The sequence below is a fragment of the Delphinapterus leucas genome, chromosome 1, assembly GCF_059928025.1.
Source record: "Delphinapterus leucas isolate spDelLeu-1000000601 "Yukka" chromosome 1, BTC_Dleu_Yukka2, whole genome shotgun sequence".
NCBI classification, from domain to species: Eukaryota; Metazoa; Chordata; class Mammalia; order Artiodactyla; family Monodontidae; genus Delphinapterus; species Delphinapterus leucas.
The window spans coordinates 57867558-57881147 of NC_143129.1; the positions used below are offsets into that span (position 1 = coordinate 57867558).

The following is a 13590-nucleotide window of genomic DNA, read 5'->3' on the forward strand; positions in this document are numbered from 1 at the left end:
CTCCAGTCACAGTAGCCTCCTTGCTGCTCTAGGCACATTCTCATCTCAGGTCCCTTGCATCGGTTCTTCTCTCTTTCTGAAAAGCTGTCCTCCAGAGGCATCCACATGGACAACTCCACCAAGTCCTTGTTCAAGTGCCACCTTCTCAATGACCTCCTCATGGCTACTCTGACCAGCTCATTTCCTTTACCGCAGCTCTCCTGGTTGCTCTTACTCTGATCTACTTTTCCTTTTCTTCCCCAAAGAACTTATCACCTTTCAATATATAATCTATTTACTATGTTTTGTTTATTGTTGATCTTCCCTGGCTAGAATATAAGCCCTACAGGGCCAGAATTTGTACTTGTTTTGTTTCCTAATGTATTACAGGCCCCCAGAACACTGAGCACATAGTAAACGCTCAATAAATATTTGTAACATTTAAGGAATACAAATTCTAGGATCCAGAGAGAGCAAACTAGGTAAGTGCAGAATGCTGCCTCCACAAAGTTCCATTCTAATTGGGTTTGCCACTATGGGGACAATCACAGCTTATATGAGATATTGAGACCTTTGTGGTGCTGTTGCTATAGATGCCATGAAATATGCTACTCTTGTTTTTCAAATCAAGAACTAAGAGTTCTACTCGAACTACTTCTACACTGACAACCAACAGCTAAATCAAAATCGTTGCTAGAAATTTTACTTTAGCTGCATGTTTGCGTGTTATGTGTTATTATGTAGGAAACGGGGTGAGACAGAATGTGGCTTTAGTCCTGGGACCTCCAGCTTCTACCAGATGGGTAGGGGTCAAAAACCATACTGTCAGAGAGTCCCTCTCTGAAATGAGTTAGTAATAGAAACTCAATTCATTGCAGAGAAAATGTTTTTTTAAAAAGAGAGAGAGGGAGATTTCACTTCACATATCTATTTTTATTTTATTGGGCATTATCACAATCTCCCCCCAAAATGGTAGCCCAGCGGGGCAGAGAGATCAAGAGGAACATGACAGCGATCAGAGGTAGTGGCACTCACCCCTGGTGGAAACAGTCTCTGAAACCTTCCCCCTCCCAGGACAATGCTCTTAATTAGCTGTACCATATTTCCCAGAGAACAAAAGCTCCCCACCCCTCAGAGGAAAAGCTTTTCCAGGAGATATCTCATTGGGGAAGTGCCAGGCACACAACAGGGAGAGGAGAACAGACAGGCTGTTCTGGGCTCTGCAAAGAGACACAAACTTTGGATTCCCAAGGGAGTCTTAGAGGTTACCTGGCACATTTTTCTCCACGTGACAAGCATGTGTTTCACATACCCTGAGGTGGCCGACTTCAGAGGCTCCCTTTTTCTTTTCCCTCTCCCTCAGCCACTAGCTGGGGTTAGGAGTCTTGCGGGTGGCTGGCAAAATCAGCTGGAATCATCTTCAGAACTGAGCATCTGGGGAGCAGTAGGGAAGGAACTAGGAGTTTATTTCAGGTGACAGACATGGAGCAGGCCCCTATTTTTTTCCTGCGACTATAATAATATTTCTGAAAGAGGGATGCTTGAATCATATGTCTCTTCATATCACTGTGTGGGAAGTCTCAGTTACAAGCCTAACAACGGAAGAGATGGTGGGGTTTTTAGGACTTGGTGGGTGCTGAGCAAAGGGGTCTGGAAGATTGCTGGGGGTGGGGATGCGGGATGGGAGTGGGCTGGAGGTGGGGAGTGCAGGCAGAAAAGGCAATTAAGGGCAAAAGGACTGCTTCACCTGAGCCTGTTTAGGGAACAAAGAAGAGGGGGCTGAAAAGTCTTCTCTCCATAACAATTTTGCTCCCCCCATTACATGTGTTTTTTGAAAAAACACAGAGGAAAAAAAAAGTCTTGTTTAAGTGCCTCTTCCTGAGTAAGTTCACTGTCAGGAAAGGAAAATCCAAACGCTCAGATGGTCTATTTTTGTGCCCAGAGGCTCCAGGCCCTGCACACAGACTCTTCCTTACTCTGAAGGAAAGGAAACTGAGCATGAGGCCTCCCTGTCACAGAGGCTGGAATTGAGGAACCTGTATTACTCGAAGGCCTGTTCCCCATACAACCTCCATTTTAGGAGATAAGGATATAGTGCAGGATGCTTTGGGAGGGACCTGAGTGGCTGGTTAAAAAAACAAAAACAGAAACAAAACTCATTATTCTGTAGGCAAACAATCAAGGCGCTGGACTTTAACTGGCAAGCTCAATCAGCTGCATCAGTGTTACGCTGCTTCTAGTCATTACGGTTTAGTGCCACCACCTGCCTCTTGGCTACCCTGCAGATAAGGACGAGAGGCCTGATTAAGAGTTTTGATGTGCAGGTCAAGCCAAAGTCCTAAGTCAGTAATAAGCATAATAAAACAGCAGTTGCCTAGGTAGATAAGGCCTTTGTACATTTTGCATAAATTTTCTACACCATTCACAAGTTTGTTGTTTTTCCTCTGTACTGCCTTTAACCAGTTCAAGGGTGTTGCTTAAGGTGTCCAGCCAAGGAAATGGGGTTCAGACCACTCCCCCTTTCAATCCAGCGTGGCCCTGCCTGCCTGTCTACTTTGCCGGAGATTACCTTTTGTGAGGACCACAGGGTACACGGAGAAGAGCAGTCCAGCTTGTGACTATCACACCTCTTGGGCTGTTCTTGTCTCCTCTGCTATCTGGCCTGTGAAGCTGACCTTAAAGAGACCTCTGCTTTTAAAGGGTTTCCTGGGGAGCTGGTGACTGGGGATGGAGGAAGGAAATTGGAGAGATCCAGTTAAAGGGAGAGACTGATTCTTTACTGGCTTATTAACAGTGGCCCTCGCACAGGCAGAGCCTCCTAAAATGCAGATCTGATCGTGGCACTACCCCTGCTCATAATCGTTCAATGGCTCCCCAGTACCCTTAGGGTAATGTCCACATATCCCCATTAAGGTTTACAAGGCTCCTCACTCGCTGGCCTCGGCTTGCACTGCTCCCCCAACACTGTTTAGCACATTTCCCTTGCCCTCCCTCTCTTCCCAACTCCCCCAGTTGAATTCTCTACTGAATTTCTTTCGGTTCCTCAAATACCTGCTTCTTCTCTTCCCCAACTTTCAAACATCCTTTTGTTGCTGCTCCTAACTCATCCTTTAAGTTCTTTCATTGAACATTTCTATCCCAGGAAGCCTTCCTTCACCACCACGGCTTGGAGTTAGGTTTCTCCCCTATGAGCTCCCACAAACCTCCTACTAAACCTATCACTTACACACTACTTTGTAATTACGTGTTCATTCGTCTCCCTGCTGGATGGTAAACACCCGAGGGCAGCACTAAGGTGTCTGTCTTGCCCACTGCTTTCTCCCCAGTGCACGGCCAATGCCTGGCACGTGGTAGTGCCCCACAGGGATTCATTGAATAAATGGGCATTATGCCAACATGACAAAAGAAGTCCCAGTGGTCCTTCCCAGATTCGTGTTTGCCTGTTTATTTGTCTGCTGAGACACGAGGAAGAGCTCTGAATTCAAACGACATGTGTTGTACTTGGGCCACCCTGGACCCCCCTTCTCCTCTTCCATGATGCCTTCCCAGGGATCCCAGTGCGCAGTTTTCCCAGTCAACTCAGGGCCACCGGTGGAGTTCCTTGTTTGTGCATATACTGGCATCTGTTTGTGTGACATTTAGTCATTTATTCTTTTTTTTATTAATTTGAAAGTTAATTTACCATTATTTAATTATTTTCAAATGATTTCGTATTTATGCCTTATCTTTCCCACATTTTTCTTGAGAGTAGGAAATATGACTTCTTTTATCAATCCTTTTAATACCTAACGTTGTTCACAATTTGTGTTTAATGAATATACACAAGGATGACTTAAAGCCTAATTTTTTCTTTAGAAATGAATTTATTACAGCGCCATGGTGGAACTGCATGGTAGATATATTTGGTGATGTGGCAATGGATTGTTTCTTAAAGGAAACTGTGGTTCCAGGATGGGCCTGGAAACTGTAGCCCAGAAGTATGAGGGCGCCACAGCCCTTGTCGGTTGGCAGAAAGCCTGAAGCCTGGGGAAAATGTTGTTCCAGGGTGCCCTCTAGTGATCCAAGGTGCCGCTACGTCAGAAGCCAAGGCCAGATGCTCTTGAACTTCTGCAGGAAGCAGAATCCATGGGGGAGCCTAATAAAATGACAGATGCCAGGATGCCACGCTAGCTGGGAGACCAGTCCTTCTAATCAGCACCTTCAGGCATCTGATGCACAGTTCACGGATCATACTTTGTGAAATACCGACTAAGTGATGCCCATCAAAGAAAATGTTCCAGATATGTAGTCTGAGAACACCCAGTCTCATTCTTCTGCTTGTAGGGATGGATCACTGACTCCTTGCTGACTATTCAAGTATGGACATGAGTGAGAGAGAGGGAGACACAGAGATAGCCTAGACCTCTGGTATGAAATGCAGTCCAGGAAACACAAAAGCAGTCAGCAGCATTTTTAGCTAGACCACTGAGAAAATGTTTTAGGGAGGATTGTGTTACCTTGATGTCTATTCTCCAATCTAATGGAGGGTAGCCCCTCTCCTCTTTTTTGCCCTTCCCAGCAATGGGTGACTGTTTTTTTATTGAACACACACTCTGTGGCCAACACTGTGTCAGACTGTTCATGTATATCAGTATATCATCTCTGGAGGTACCTGGAATCACCACAAGTGAGGCATGCCTTATGCCATACAAGCAGAGGGAAGGATTACAGGACAACTAGTTCAAGCATAGGCAACAGCTAGAAACTGCTTTCCTGCATTCTATACTTATGCTCTGTTAAGCAAACTCACTAGAAAGATAAACAGAGCAAAACCCACATCATTTTCTCTATTGTGAAGGAGCTAATTCCTACTCAGAAACCAAATAACATCCATCAGTGATAAAAAGAAAAAATTGTATCTCTGAATCCCTATCAATACAGTCATCCCTTGGTATCCTGGGGGAGTGGGAGAGGGGAGAATTGGTTCCAGCACCCCCAGTGGATACCAAAATCCACGGATGCTCATGGCCCTTATATAAACTGGTGTGGTACAGTCTGCCTCTATATCTGGAGATGCGGAACCCATGGATACAGAGGGCTGACTGTATTTTTTTTCTGTCCTCTTGAAAATTTCAGTTGAAGGCTGCTGCTTTAATTAGGAGCTGTTAGCACATTAAAATGTTTGTTGAACCTTGCAAGGTGATAAATTACTCTGATTTTCAGTCTAGAACTTAGGTCTAATTAGTTTATGTACTTTTTCATATACTAACAGCACCTAATGAATTCACTTAAATGGTAAAATCACATTAATTGAGTGTCTATGTGTCTGGACACTGTGTTGGACCATGGAAATATAAAGGAGGCTAGGTGAGGTTGAGTGCCTACGCCATGGGGGATCAGAGCCTAGAGGGTACATTATCTCTGACACAATGTGATGAGTACCTTATCAGAAATATGAACCCAGGGTTAGGATAGCACAGGACAGTTACTTCTCTCCATGGGAACCGACTGAACAGAGAAATGCTATCACAGATACACACTAATATTCTAATAATTGATGAACATTAGAATTTTCATGGGGAGTGGGGAAAACCACAACATTCATTTCCAAATTATCTTGGACTAAAGAGTTATCAAGGCTTCCCTGGTGGCGCAGCGGTTGAGAGTTCGCCTGCCGATGCAGGGGACACGGGTTCGCGCCCCGGTCCGGGAAGATCCCACGTGCTGCGGAGCGGCTGGTCCCGTGAGCCATGGCCACTGAGTCTGTGCGTCTGGAGCCTGTGCTCCGCAACGGGAGAGGTCACAACAGTGAGAGGCCCGTGCACGCAAAAAAAAAAAAAAAGAGTTATCAAATCTCTCTTCTCACAAATAGCAATGTTTTCTTTCATACTACCCCACCCCCTTACTATATCTTTAAAACAAAACATGAGGTGCTGGCTTGATGCCATCTGATTTCAGTCCTGCTCATTTGCTTGTCCGGAAAACTTTAAGCATAGGCTCACAGAGCCCTTGATGAGAAAGCTCATTAAAAAGCTGTCTGAAAAGGGGAAACAAATTACATCTACAACACAGCCCACTCTTTTCCTCTTCATTTCCTTCTTCCCCTCTCAGGCTGCGACATTATAAAAGACAAGGCAAAGTGAGTCATCAGGTCTGGAAAAGGCATTGCTGGATGGGTCCGTCTTTACCTTGCTGCTTTGATGACATTTATCTTGCTTCACTGAAGTACTAAAATGCTGCCCAAACAGCAGGAGGGCCCTGTGTGTGTAGTGACGGCCTTGGGAAAGCCTTTGATAGTGTGTATTTGGGTGGAACTTGAGCTTGTAATTGGCAAATGCACACATCATCTGATTTCAGAGCATCTCCTTAGAAACTTTGTTTATTCCTCAGGAAAGGGGAAGTTTCTTTCCTCCTAGGTATATCTGTGACCACCTTCTGAAGGTTTCCTCGGGAGCATTACTTCAGGATGGCAGCGATCATACTCAGGGCTGGCCCAGCCACAAAGTGTCTTATTAAGTCACCCCCTACTCCTCTCAAGTGGGGAATTTCATGAGCTAGGATAGGCTTCCTGCCTCCTGGCTCGAAAGGGAAGTGATGGGGGTGATTGTCCACTGGGAGGAAGAGAAAGGAGGTGGGTTTTATTTTTTCTTCCTTCTTCTCATCCTGGAGTTTGCAAAAGGAAGGCTACAAATACCAAACAATCCTTCCACACCTGGTAGCTGGGGCAGTGTTTGTGGGGAAAAGGAAATCCTTCCTGCCACCTTGCCCCTTGTTGTATATAAATTGCTGGGGTTGAGGCACTTATGGTAAAATACTTGGAACATGGTTCTTTTCTGTGCTGAGGCAGAGAGACTATATCCTTTAAAGCCAGAAGACTACGGTTGAGGTCCTGTCTTTTCACTTCCTAGCTGTTTGATTCTTGAGAATTTGCAAAACGCCTCTGAATCTTATTGTCTGCCATGTGCCAGGCCCTGTGCCAGGCACCGAGAATTCATAAATAGAGAAGTCACTGGCTCCACCTTGCAGTTTTGTGTAATCTCCTGTGGAGACAGACCCATGCACCGGCACAACACAATGTGGGATGTGCTTTACTGAAGCTGCAGAAGAGTTCCCAGGAAAACGAGAGGAGGGGACTGTGTATATTTTGGAGGTGGGAGAGAAGAATGAGAAGGTGAGAAGTGGTGAGACTATGGTTAGGGAAGGGCTCCCAAATCAGGAGCTTGGGCAGGATTTTGAAGAAAAAAGAGAGTTCACTTAGAGAGAGAGAGAGGGAGAGAGAGAAGGATGGTAGAAAGAACCCTGGCTGACAACATTAAAGAAGTGGCAGAGGAAAGGAATCTAAGAACAAGCCTGGGGAGTGGGCTGAGAAGTAGGAGGAGAACCAGCAGAGACTGGCTTCAAATGCTGCAAGAGGCCAGCTGCAATGGGGACTGACTGGCAAGCATCCATTGGACCAGTGGCATTTAGGGGAATAGCACAGTGGAGACTGAATGGAAGGAGAGCAGCGGAGTCACTGAGCATATTCCTTATATTATTATCATTATTATTGAGGAATAGTTGATTTACAATATTATATTGGCTTCAGATGGACAGCATAGTAATTCAGTATTTTTACAGATTATACTCCATTAAAAGTTACTACAAGATAATGGCTATAATTCTTTGTAAAATATATCCTTGTAGGGCTTCCCTGGTGGCGCAGTGGTTAAGAATCCACCTGCCAATGCAGGGGACAAGGGTTTGAGCCCTGGTTCGGGAAGATCCCCCATGCCGCGGAGCAACTAAGCCCACGAGCCACAACTACTGAAGCCCGCGCGCCTAGAGCCCGTGCTCCACAACAAGAGAAGCCACTGCAATGAGAAGCCCATGCAACGCAACGAAGAGCAGCCCCTGCTCACTGCAACTAGAGAAAGCCTGCACACAGCAACAAAGACCCAACGCAGTCAAAAATTAATAAATAAAGTTATTTTAAAAAATCCTTGTAGCTGATTTATATTATACATGGTAGTTTGTACCTCTTAATCCCCTCCCCCTACTGTGCCCCTTCTCCCTTCCCTCCCTCCACCAGTCAATGCTAGTTTGCTCACTCTATCTGTGAAGCTGTTTCTTACTATATTCACTGGTTTGTTTTACTTTTTAGATTTCACATATAAGTGATATCATACAGTATCTGTCTTTCTCTCTCTGACTTATTTCACTAAACATAATAGTCTCTAGATCCATCCATGGTGCTGCAAATGGCAGGATTTCATGCTTTTTATGGCTGAGTAATATTCCACCATACATCTTTTTTATTCATTCATCTGTTGATGGACACTTGGGTTGCTTACATATGTTGGCTATTGTAAACAGTGCTGCTATGAACATTGAGGTGCATGTATCTTTTCCAATTAGTGTTTTTGTTTTTTCTGAGTATATATTTAGGAGTGGAATTGCTGGATCATATGGTAGTTCTATCTAACAAGCATATTCTTAATGTTCAGTGGACTTGGCTGTCAGGAGGAGATGAATAGGGTTTTGGTTAGAGAGGGATGAGAGATGAACAAAGATTTTTGTTGTTTTGTTTATGATTGAAGCTCGGGTGTAGTTAGATACAGGAGGACAGGAGGAGTTAATTTAAAGGAAAAGGATGGGATTAAATGGGGTTAATTCCTACCTTGTAGAGCCCTTCTGAGAATTAAATGAAATCTCCTGGGGAACCCTTTTTGTAATGAGATATACACATGTGAATATGATTATCCTGCTATGGAAATAAAACCTCCACACATCACAGGCATTTGAGCTCACTTATCATGGGGCTGCTGAGATAGGCAAATCTCCCTCTCCATAGCCTTTTTGTGTGAGCTGCTTTCCTATTTCCTCTTGCCACCACTTTAGACTTAGAGCCCAAGAATGAATTGAGCCCTCCTTGACATTTCTTCCTGCCAAACAACACAACTCACCAGTTCCCCTGGATCACAACAGGAAGCTGGGAGTTGATAAGTGAGAAGCAATTAAGGGAGGGGACAAGAGCCTCCTCCTTGTTAGGAGGTGGGACTCACATCTAGACCTCTTGGAAACTTGGAAACTCGCTTTGTCAGTTTATTAGCTTTTTATCAGATAACTTTGGAGCCACATGGGCTATGAAGTAGACTGTCCCCTCACAGACACCAGTGGCCCCCTTTCCATCTCAGTTCATGAACTGCAAGTCCCAGTAGGGCAAGGATTTTTGTCTGTTTTGTTCACTACTATATTCCCAGTGACTAGAACAGTGTCTGCCACCAGGATGGTGTCTAATAAATACTAATATTAATAAGTTAATGAATTTACCCATTCATTCATCTTTCCATCGACTCAATCGAAATGGCCAACCACTAAGCTCGTCCTAGATAAACAGCGATAAATAATTCCTGCTATCATTAAAAAAAATGTACATTCTGTGCCAGGCACTTTACATACACTAGTTCATGGAATCACAATCATTTTACAAATGGGAAAAGCGAGACTCAGAAAGAGGTCACTTGGTTGAGGATATTTGGCTGGAAAGTGGTGAAGCTGGGATTCCTCACTGTCTGATTCCAATACCTACGCTCTTTCTACACCACCATCTTCTTCTCCAGTCTCATCCCTCACCATTCTCCAACTCAAACCGTAACTTCCGTCGTAACTGACCACCTATAATTCCTTGAGCATGTCATGTTCTCTCTCACTCACTCCTTTGCCTGGGACACGTTTAGCTGTGCCCTCTGTCTGGCTAATTCTTCTTCACCCCTCTTCTGGGAGACTTTCTTGAAATGATGCTCTCCAAGTGGGGTAGGTTGACCTTCTCTGTGCTCTCACAGCCCCCTTTGCAGCCCCCTATCATAGGACATTTCACAGGCATTTTAGAAGCCTATATTTTTTTGGTCACGTCATGTGGCTTCTGGGATTTTAGCTCCCCAACCAAGGATAGAACTCGTGCCCCCGGGGGTGGAAGCGCAGAGTCCTAACCACTGGACTGCTAGGGAATTCCCTTAGAAGCGTATTTTTTGTGTGCCTTTCTCCACTAGCTGGGCAGGGACTGTCTTCATAATAAGAGCTGCCATTTGTTGAGGGCTGCAATGTACTGGCTTATCTTGTTCAATTCTCACAGCTATTATTATGCTTGTTTTATAGGTGAAAAAATGGATGCTCAGAGAGGTTAAATAACTTTCCCAAGGTCACAATGACTGAGTGGCTAAGCCAGGAATCCAGCATAGGTACATCTGATTCCAAGGCCTAAATTATTTTCTCTTCAATATGTTATCATCGGAACCATCCACAGTGCTCACAGCTTAGCTGTTGGGATAAACAGATAAATACCACCTGAACAGTGAGATTAGTGAGCTAATCCAGGTTTATAAAATTCTTGGGAGGAAACATGTGGAAGGGAAGGGTTTGTTCTCTCTGGAGGAGGTGGGGTTGGAAAGGCTTCATAAAGTTGCCAGACTGCTTGGGAACTTGTAAACTGGTTCCATAATGATGGCTTAAGATGGAAAATAGATTCCTGCATCAAATATTGGTGATTAGTTTTGGAGGCCATGGCAGACATTGTTCAGGTCACCACTGCTTCCAACTGAGTCCATCTGGGTGCCAGGAATTTAGCCCAAATGCCTGCTGGTACCTGCAACCCAGTCAGCACATTGTTTCATTAAAATCTTATTCGCGCGCGCATGTGTGTGTGTGTGTGTGTGTGTGTGTGTGTGTAGATGTGAATGTGTGTGTGTGAAAACGACTTTACATAATCATAGTTTTAATCTTACACACTATACTTTAAATTTAAATGAAATCAATACATTTTCAAGTTTGTGGCTATAAGGAATAGGGTAGTACTCCTAATTATGTGTTAACTTTTCTTCCTGCTCTTGGGTCTTAACTGCTGGCATCCCTGGAGGCTGCTTTCTCTCTATTCTTCTCTTCAGGGAATTCATCTATTTTCTAGGCTTGAACTACTGTAAAATTCCTATAAAATTAAACTTAAAACTACAAGCAAAAAAGCATGGCTTTAAAATGTACGGTACAATACCTTCTTTGTCTGCTGCAGAGGGCGTTTGTGAGGGAGGGCACAGTGGGTGGCCGGGCTCTGGCATCAGGCAATTAGGAGGCTTCTAAACTGCTCCATTTCCTAGCTGTGTGGCCTTGGGAAAGTTACTTAACTTCCTTAAGTCTGCATTCCCGATCTATAAGAGTGAAAATAATAGTATCCTAGTAATAGGACTATTGTGAGGACTAATAAAATAATGTAAAAGCACTTAGTAACTTGTTTGTTGTAAGTTACCAATAAGTGCTAGTTGTAACAATAATTATTATCACTCTCATCACTGGCAGGATAAAGCAATTTGGGTGACAGTGATTTGAAACCAGTGATGTACTATGAAAATGTGAAATATTATTGTTTTGTATAGTGTTGAGTGAAATACAAAGAGCTCGATAGAAAGGGAATCGAACAAGAAATCAGGAAAGCCAGATCCTAACAGATCCTAATGCTACTTCAGCCACTAACCCTCACTGTGACCTTGGGCCAATCTCTCTCTGAGCCTCTGCTTTCTCACTTGTAAATGAAGCACTTCGCTGAGATTATCTTGACGAGCAATCCCAGCTCTGAAATTCTATGATTCCATGAGTGTTGGAGCAAATAAGTTATGTAGCAAGTCTTACACGGTTCTTGGAATAGACTAGAAGGTTAATATGTCCCACATATACCACTGGCCAAAGTCCATCTCTGAGGTTGATAAAAGTTAACTGCAACTGCAACAGTCAGAAAGAGCTATCTGGGGGAATTCAATGAAAAGGTAAACTACAACGCACCTCAAGACTCTTGGGAGACATCTTTTTTGGTAGAAGATAATAATGTATCTATAATGGCAAAACTGAACTAGTCAGAAAAAAGGATCAGATCATGCCCGGCAGCTGTATACTTAGGCAGGAAAGTAGGTGCAAGACCCCTTAACATTTTCGGCTGTGGCTTTGAATTGTAATGTGCTGGTAGCTCTCCCACACAGCTTGGGGGGCTCCTGGCTTCCTACCTTCCTAATGTACTGAGTATCTGCTGTGTGCTAGATGTAGTGGTCAACTGGGCTACTGAGACACACGGTCTCTATTCTCAAGGCACTGACAAACTATTGGATAAAGCATTTTAACTGTGGGGGGCTACTGTTACATTTTCAGCACAGTCCTGCATGGTATTTATATTGTTTATATACTGTTTGTCTATTATTCTGTGAAAACATAGCTGTTTGTGTATTCAGCTCTCCACCCTCAGCCCTCCAGCAGCTTCTGGATGTTAAATATTATCTCTTCATGTGAGCTGTACCAGCAGGAAGAGTCATCTGTTACTCTTTTACTTCCTAACGAGCCCTCAAACTGGTTTGTAGGGCAGTTAGAGATTCTTTCTTTGCAGAGGAGTGATCATTTCGGATTTAGTTTGCTTGGTCTTATTCTCCGCCAGGACTCAAATTTTGTTCTTCCTCTTCACTTTCCTACCTTACCCCACATAAAACAAAATAACCAGAAATGATAACAAAAACTAGACAGTATGGTGTGGTAGCAGCAATTTGATGGATCAGCTAAAATGCTTCTTTTGCTACTATAGCAGCTACTATTAAATGCCTTGTCACTTACCTTTGAAGTTCTTTGGAAAAGTGAAAGTTATTTTGCATATAAGTGCTTAAAATCACCTCAATTACCTAAGATACTTTCATCTCCCTCCAAGATTCTTCTTAAAGGGCCTTTTGCTATTTTCTTCAGATACTGTTATAAATGTAGAATGCAGTATTGATAGATTTCTCCAAACTCAATGATTTTCATATGCCCTGAGAATAACAAAGATATTATGAAAATGACAATAGAAAAAATTTCCATAAAAATAATTAATCAAAAACCTGATGCTTAGAGATACTTCCAATTATCTGGAAAATTGATACTAGGTAACCGACTGCTCATTCAACAATTCAGCGATAAGCATGTATCAAGTGCCTAAAAGTGTGGCATTGTGCAAAGTACTGCAAACATAAAGGAGATTAAGAAATGGTTGTTGCTTTCAAGGAGCTCAATTAAAAATTGTTCCCTTTATGTAAACCAACTATACTTAATAAAAAAAATTTGCTTGCTTTATATCTTGTATAAAAACTTAATATTTTACAAAACGTTTTCCACATGTAACAACTCATTTCATCCCCAGATCAATATTGGTTTCATACTTCACAAACTTGAGATTTCTTGTTGCTCACTCTTATTTGGCAACCAGAATGTTGACTTTGATGATGATAATGTTCATATTTCTCCACTATTCCTGGTTTGATTTTATGTACCTAATGACTTAAGAGTTTGCAAAGTGTTTCATGGAAGATAATATTTTCCACCTTCTCACCTTCTAGTCCGTGTTCCTCTTCTGCCCAGTTTCTTCCTGAGGGAGGTGGGGCTAAAATGACTTCAAATTCCCTGTGAGTGCTCTTAAGATAATGGTGACCTCTGCTACATACCTGTGGTGGGAAACTGGTTTTTGAATTCCTTTCCCACCAAAGCCTTTAGGTCATGATTTCAGAAATTCATTCCTACTTCATTTTTGCTTTCCATTTTTCCTCTATTCCATTCCGGATCATTCCATAATTCTATGCTATCTTGGACTATTGTTTC

At 43.1% G+C, this 13590-nt stretch overlaps 1 protein-coding gene across 1 annotated transcript in view; it reads left to right on the forward strand.

Annotated features, from left to right (window-relative positions):
• The first annotated feature begins 948 nt into the window (after positions 1-948).
• Positions 949-13590, forward strand: part of LOC111165698 (protein Cryzl2-like) — a 37876-nt gene continuing 25234 nt past the window's right edge. Inside the window, 1 exon segment of the mRNA XM_030762214.2 lies at positions 949-1000. Within this exon segment, the coding sequence (XP_030618074.2) occupies positions 949-1000 (52 nt within the window).